The sequence below is a fragment of the Coregonus lavaretus genome (assembly GCF_964263955.1).
Source record: "Coregonus lavaretus genome assembly, contig: SUPER_35_unloc_5, whole genome shotgun sequence".
NCBI lineage: Eukaryota > Metazoa > Chordata > Actinopteri > Salmoniformes > Salmonidae > Coregonus > Coregonus lavaretus.
In genome coordinates this window covers 1,108,783-1,116,571 of record NW_028167177.1, presented here as the reverse complement: position 1 = coordinate 1,116,571, position 7,789 = coordinate 1,108,783, and the positions used below count along the sequence as shown (strand labels likewise).

The following is a 7,789-nucleotide window of genomic DNA, read 5'->3' as shown; positions in this document are numbered from 1 at the left end:
CTATCAGCTTCATCCCTGCACTGAGACTGTGAAAAGAAGGGTCTGGGCTGCAGACTGGAGTCTCTGTCTCTCTGATGACCACCAGGACTGAGGTTGTTCAGTCCACCTGTCCACTGGTTGTGTTCTGTGTGGTGGTGGAGTCTCTGTACCTCACGGTTCGGTCCCGGTTGTGACTCGGGAAGGAAGAGCGACGGCTCCTGATCCAGGATTCTGATCCGGGGCCAGGGTTTGTGACCAGCCACTTCAGAGCTCCAGTCTCTTCCGCCATCAACACCAGATATCAGCAGGTCCTTATAAACTGCAGACTGTAAACACAAATTGAACAGAAAAGCATAAAGGTTTACATTAGAAACTCTGCTGTACACACATTAAGTATAATGTTTTGGTTAGACTGAGATAAGGGTAATTCAGTCCCTATAATGATACAAAAATAACCAAGTCAGTCAGCACAGAGTCAATTTTGTATTTAATTTAACCAAAATGGTCATACTCACAACGTGAAGCATAGTACTGTTATTGCACAAAATGATACGTGACAAGTATAATAACTTTTCTCTTTACTTATTCTGTAAACCTGGTACCCTCATTTTGTAAAAATACATTTTTGAATACTTTGTAAAGGTTCAACATTACATTACACACAGCTTCACTACTTTATGTAAAGTAAACATGAATTAAGGCACCATCATTTCCTCATTATAAAACACCAGTATTAACCTATAGGAACAAAGTTTATCACTCTACATCAGTGAAGCATTTGTACAGATGCCATAACACCGACCATCACCATATCATCTACTCTGCCTCATCATACTCATTCTTTCCTCAGTTCACCTCATCCAGTTCCCTACTACATCCAAAACCAACAGAATTAACTACAAACAAACTAACTAGTACTACATTACATGTCATGCATTTTCTGCTGGTGTATCCTGAGGTAGCTCCTCTCTGAGAACCTCTTCCTGCAGTGCATACAGGCGAACGGCCTTTCGCCCGTGTGGACCTTCAGGTGCCTCTTCAGCTGGTGCTGGTGGGAGAATCTCTTCTCACACTGGGGGCAGCTGTAGGGTTTCTCCCCTGTGTGGACCCTCTGGTGTCTCTTCAGGTGACCTGCCTGGCCAAAGCGCATATGACACTGGGTACAGCTGAATGGTTTCTCCCCTGTGTGCATCCTCTGGTGGATCTCCACCTGTTTGGGGAAACAGAAGGCTTTCCCACAGAACGAACACGGGAAGCGCTTCTCTTTGCAACCGGATCTACTGATAGCGTTACTACTACTGTCATTTGTCAACAGGCTTGTGTTGCCATTTAGTGTTGAGGCACTGGCATTGTCTGAGGTCTGGTTTAACATTAGGAGAGTGGGTGGAGGATGAAGGCCAGGTAGTGTCTGTGTTGTCGCAGGGTCCATGTTCCAGTTGATAGATCCTATAGAAGGCAGGCTGAAGGCAGCACCTGTTAGGGGGTTAACCTGAGGCACCATCAGTCTCTCTGAATCACAATTATAGGAGCAGGACGGAGCATCTTTAGCCAAGTCTCTGTCTGTTCTCTCCTGCCGCATTCGGAAATCTGTCCGTCCCCGCAGACCAAATCTAAGCCTTGCTCTGGTCTCAGCCAGTCTGTTGTCATGAAGACTAAGCTCGGTTGTCGTTTTGTGTTCGACTGTCTGTTTCTGTCTGTGGTTAACAGTGTTGTTCCCCAGCCCAGAGTTGAGGAAGCTGTCCCATCCACTGACCTCCACTAAGTCGCCTCTGGTCCTGGCCTGCTCTATGACGTTGTCCCCTGGGCCCTTTGCTGCACCCGTCTGGGAATCCAAGATGGCTGCCCAGTCTCCTCTGTTAGCCTCCAGCCAACCACCTGCAGGAAGCAGTTACAAAATAGACTTTACAAACATGGCAGAGAACTCTACATATGGAGTCAATTATCTGGTCAAGTTCATACATTATAATTTGTGTGTTTTGAATGTGAACATAAGTTGTATTGATTTCATTTTATGAATGGAGAAAAATAAGAAAGAATAATAGCCAGGCGCATCACTATTCCCCTTGAAGATCTATTACTGTATGTAGGCTATATGTATTTCTCCCTTACCTTGCTCCCTAATCTTTAGTCCACTCAGCAGGTCAATGCTCTCTGGTCCGTCTTCTATTGTCTCCTCTTTGACTAGCAGCAGATCAGGCTTCCCATCCTCCATGTCTACTGACTAAGAGATACAGAGTGAGAGGATGTTGGATCAAGAAATCTGATATGAGCATCTTCTGATTGGGCAATGAGGGATTGCGATGAGTACTATGCAAACGTGTTATTTTATTTGATTACTTGACACTCTTTAATGGTTTGATAATTCAAAGGCATGGTCCCACACTTAAGATAAAATGTATTAAGACCTGGGCATGTATTTACAAAGAGTCTCAGAGTAAAAGTGCTGATCGAGGATCAGGTCCCCCACCTGTCTACATAGTCTTACAATACTGATCCTAGATCAGCACTCCTAGTCTTAGAGGCTTTGTGGATATGGGCCCTGACCTAATACCATTCAGACAGTAGTTCACAGTGGGCTCACCTCAGTGAGACTGTGTGTGGTCCTGTGCTGCTCAGCTGGTTCCTCTGTGGGTTCAGGAGGAGGTGTAGTCTGGTTGTCCTCCATGACCATGGTCCCCTCAGGGTTCCCCAGACCCTCCTCACACCCCTCCTCCTTCACCAGCAGCACGTCTGGACCCTCCTCCTGGAAGAGACAGGTGATACAGATTACAGACATACCTTCCCTCAGGTACGTACACACACACAGATAATAAACACACTTTCAACATGGAGTGTTTACCCATCCCCACTATGTTTGAGTCCTATACTGTAGTTACAGAATGACTTCATTGTTGTTAAACCCATCATGGGGGACATAAATATGATGTTGGTAAAAATAAGTCATGAGGTATGATAAGTCAAAAGTAATTATCAGACAATCCTGACTAAACTATTTTGATGTGTACAGTAGGTGTTTGTTAGTGTGTGGGTATGTGTAGGTATATTTAATAAGTCTATTTTTGTTATAAAATGCTGTCAGGTGTATGCAGAATAGGGTGAGATCAGATGTGATGTATACTGAAGAGAATCTCAATGAAATTCTTCGAATGAAAAGTCCCATTTTGTGTTTATGAAACACAAACAAGTGTTAAATACACCATATGAAAACCACACATACACATCTCAACTAAAAATCTCCATGAACTTGATAAACTCCATACATTTTCTCATTAAAGGTGTCTTGGGAAAAAAGTTAAGTAGTTGAATGGAAGTAATGAAACAGGCATTTGTGAACATGAATACTCTATCCAGGAATATTCAACACTGAAATCTGTTACTCTGTGGATATTTTCTGCTGACAATGAAAATGTATCTTTGTCTTTAATGCAGGGTTTGATCTAAACCTCAGAAGCAATCGAGTGGAATGGTACGAATGTTTTTTTCTGCTGGTGTATCCCGAGGTAGCTCTTCTCTGAGAAACTCTTCCCAGCCTGGGCGAAGTGCAAGTGACACTGGGTATAGCTGAAGGATTTCTCCCCTGTATGGACCTTCTGGTGGATCTCCACCTTCTGGGGGCTGCTGAAGCCTTTGTTACAGAACATGCAGAGGAACCGTTTCTCTTTACTATTGCCTGATGATGTGGCTCCCCCTCCCTGAGCCTGGGCTCTAGCCCTGTCGTTGGCGTTCAATACCTGATCGAAAAGGACACTGCCATGTGAATCGGAAGGCCCCATCAACGTGGACACTGGGTTGCAAATAAGGGAACGCATGTAAAGGGGAGTGGGTGGCGACATATAGATTTGGCTCTAAACTTCCCCTGTAATCTAAGATATCTCTGCCCTGTGAGTGTCCGTCTCCTAGGTGACTATCTGCATTCCATGTGGGAGGAGCATCACCCTCCACTTTCACAGTCACCTCATCTACGACTATAACCTCCCCTTTCTTATCTAGGCACCCTTCAGAGTATACACTACTACTGTACCGGTTCCAGTCCCCTCTAGACAGATCAGTCTGTGTCTCTAAATCCAAGGGCATGTTGCCAGGGTCCATCTCTGTAGCGTAAGAACAAGACAGATCATCACCGCCAGCAGGGAATAACATGTACTTTTTGGTTCACCAGCCACTATGGCAGGTAGATAAAAATATCTACCAGCCACTCAGATTTTTTTATCAGCCCCAAAAAATGTTGCAGCTAAAGTTACAAAAACAAAACACCAAAAAAACAGCTTTGTAATGTTTCAACAACAACAAATGTATTACTAGTAAGAAGTAACTAATGTGGTACATTGAATAATAACATTTTATGTGACCTGAGTCTTTTAACCAAAATATCACAGATGAGACAATTTTCCCCTGCCCCTTTACGGCCTGGAGGTTACCGTGGTTGTGCGACTGGAGTCATGTTTGTGCCTGTGAGATTGAGTCTGACTAGTAGAAGCGTTGTCTTCTCTTCCCTAGCAGTTGAAACTCAAACATAGAAAAACAACCTAGCTTGTGAACAAAACTATGTAAATAGCCAAGAAACACAAGGACAAAGTCTCACTTCAGTAGACTTTAGTTTCAAGTAAATTAGACTAACTGTTATGCCTGTGTGCAGTGCTTCTAAAAATGAATATTTCACTCAGCTCTTCACGTGCACACAGACCCCAGCCAGGGGTTGCAGCGCAAGGTGGAATAGGCTATATAGGATTTGTAGTTCTTTGACTTTGTGCGATTGATTAATTTACCAGCTATGAAACAAAATGGCGGCAATACTTTGAAAACAACTACTGCAGCATTTATTTTACTATAAATGTGATCATCCTTGACTGTTTTTATTTACAAATGAGAGTGAAATGCTCGCACTGTGGAGCCCTGACCACCCGCCAACGTGGCTGGTGAAATAGACATCTTACCCGCCAATGCCAAGATCTACCCGCATTTGGCAGGTGTTAATTTTAGGCCCTGACTGCCAGTGTCTAATGCTTCACCATCTCCATGGGAATGAACCGTCCTCTGGCTCTGGTAAAATACCGGTAAGTACTCTGAGCCAGGAGCAGTAGGTAGAGGTCTTCACGGATCCACCTTTACCCGAATACCCAAGACCCGATCCAGAATTCTAAACGTCACGGGTCTGGGTGAGATCTCATATGATTGTCAAGCGTATGTAATTTTAACTGCCTTGTCCGGAAGGGCCCGTACAGATCCGAAAGTGACTGCTGCAGTAGAGAGTGAGAGAAATGTTATAATTGATGCTGCTGCTCTTGTCACGAGAGAGGAGCGTGTAGCTTGTTGTTGTTGGCTAATCACAAGTCATCAAAGCGGCAATAGGCTACAGTTAAGAGATACTGATGGAAGATGGAATTAAAGTTAAAGGAGAAGGATAGGCTACAACAACCAAGAGCCAACAGGTAGGCTGCTAATTTATATTCTGAATGGAGTGGTTGCAGACTCAATTAGCCTAACTAGCTAACATTAGCTAGCTTCTCCCAGTTTGACAGGTGAAGACAGGTACTATGTAATCATATTTGATGATAAATAACCTAACTATGGCAGCTATTAGTCTACTATAGCGCAAGTTGGCTTGGTTGGTTGCTGTCTCTCCCTCCCTCCTCCCTGCTCCCCTGCCCTCCCCCTCCCCCGCAGCACCTCTCCCTCCCTCTTTATCAGCTCCGCTTATTAACGTAGCTTAAAAAATGACTTTTCTGCTGCTTCCCTCACTTGGACCTGGTCTGGATCCGACCAGGTCTATACGGAATGGGTCTAGATGCCCTTGGATCCGTTCAGAATGGGTCTCCATATTTTTTTATGCACATCGGGTCCCGGGTGGGAAAGCCCCAGGCCCATTTCGGAACAGGTCCAACTTTTCAGACCCGTGAAAACATCTAGCAGTAGGACAGCCCAGTGGCCCCAGACCCAGTCTTTCTGGGTCTGATCTGTGGTCAGATCCTGTGTGTAAGAGCCTGTGTGTTACAGTTAAAGTCTTGGTGTCTGTCTCTGACTTGAGGACGGCATTCAGCGTTCCACTGACCTCCGTGATGCTGCGTCGGGGCCTGGCCTGGGGCGCGATGGCGGTGAGGAGGTCCTCTGTGGCTACAGGGGGCGCCACTCCAGCCGCTGCTCCAGTCTGGATGTCTCTGTTGTGTCGTGGGTCCTCCTCTCCTTCAGTCCTCTCCTGCTTGACCCCAGGACCTGCAGCCTCTGTATCTGCAGACTGACACAAGAGGGGAGGTTATTACCAGTACATGAGATGAATTGGATAACAATGTCGTAGGGAAGTCTCTCAAGCTCCCTTATGGCACATAAATGAGGATGTACATGTAAGCAAATGAATAGCTGTGGGGAGCCTTTCTGAAATAAACGGTCCAGATTTGATCTACTGTAAATGTTACTGTTACATTATGACACTAACCTCTATCACGATAACGTGCTGGGTTGAGGTTCTACTCCCCTCATCAACAGTGATTGGTTGGTCATCTCTCCACGCGTTGTGACCCGCTGGCTTCACAAAGCTTCTGTAGCCTCCAGTGAGATGTCCTTCACCTAAGAAAGTGATTGGGGGTTAAAGTGGTGGTTAAGTTAGCTACTCTCAATGCGCAACGCTATATTGTACACTATTAACACTGTCCACAATTGGCAAGGATGTAAGGAAAAACTTCTCATAACTTCTTGATATACTATTTATTTATTGATTATGTTCCATGCATCACATTATTTTAATTGAGTATGACAATAGGAAATTCAGTTAATCAAGAATCTCGTTAGAAAATGGTAGTGTCTTTGGGAAAGAAGAACGTGTTCTTAATTGACCTGCCTTGTAAAATAAAGATTACAAAAAAATGTTTTGCAAGATAGCTAACTAATCAGGGGAAGTATTGCATACTATCCCAAAACTGACCAAGATCCAATTCTGGGTAACACAGGCGCAGAGGGGAACGGGGCGACAGGCACCGCAGCCTCTGCCCTCTGCTAAATGTACCTCTTGCCATTCCTTTGTATCCGTCAAGTATCTTGACACTACTGGGACGACTGGCGATGGCGCGCTCTCTAATTGTCCTCTCTGCGCGCTCCCGTGCCACCTTCAGTTCCAGTAGCTGTAGTTTCCTCCGCAATGTCCTGTTTTCTTTCTGGCTTTGCGAATTTTCCAAACGAAACACTGCATAGTCGTCATCTACGAGTTTACAGATCTCTGTCACTGCTGCATTCGCTAGCACTTCCATGATGGAGGCTATTTGAGTGTGAAAAACCATACAGTTAGCCATTATTAGCTAACAGCTAGATAGCGTTACCTATTAGATAACTATCAACCAAGTCCTGTCTCCAACGTGAATTAAAGAATAACTGAGGTAAGTATGTGATGTTATGCAGCTAAAGTATTCATATTGAGTTCCAGTTTGTTAATAAACGTTAAATAACAACAATAAAAACGCAAACGTGGAAATTGTTCTTGGTCACTGTTCACTTCCGTTCACGATTCGTTCTTCTTCTATGGTATTATGGCTGTCCGTAAACAATCGTTAGAGGTGCATGCCGCTTCTTACTGTACGGGTGGTAAACTATAGAAGTAGAAAATAAATCCATTGTAGGAAAGAGTGGAAAAAAACAGACATAATCTAAAATAAAATAAAAAACATCCCACTCATTCAGTCAGATTCCAATTCAAGTCACATCGCTACACAGATATACACAGGCTCAGGGGCCTGTGAGGATGGACCATCCTTTCACAGCAGTGCTTGACTTGCAGGAGCTCACCTGAGCCAAAGATGAAGAGAGAGGCCCAACTCGGTGGAAG

General features: G+C 44.5%; 1 protein-coding gene across 1 annotated transcript; it reads right to left on the bottom strand.

Moving 5' to 3' along the window:
* Window positions 1–449: 449 nt before the first annotated feature.
* On the bottom strand, window positions 450–7,474 carry LOC311110427 (uncharacterized protein). Its single transcript, XM_084188974.1, has 6 exons — window positions 6,977–7,474; window positions 6,410–6,540; window positions 6,029–6,211; window positions 2,561–2,722; window positions 2,089–2,200; window positions 450–1,854 (listed from the first exon to the last, which is right to left on the bottom strand). Exons 1-6 carry the CDS (start codon window positions 7,257–7,259, stop codon window positions 902–904), a joined length of 1,824 nt encoding a protein of 607 aa, XP_084045100.1. The 5' UTR covers window positions 7,260–7,474; the 3' UTR covers window positions 450–901.
* Window positions 7,475–7,789: the final 315 nt, after the last annotated feature.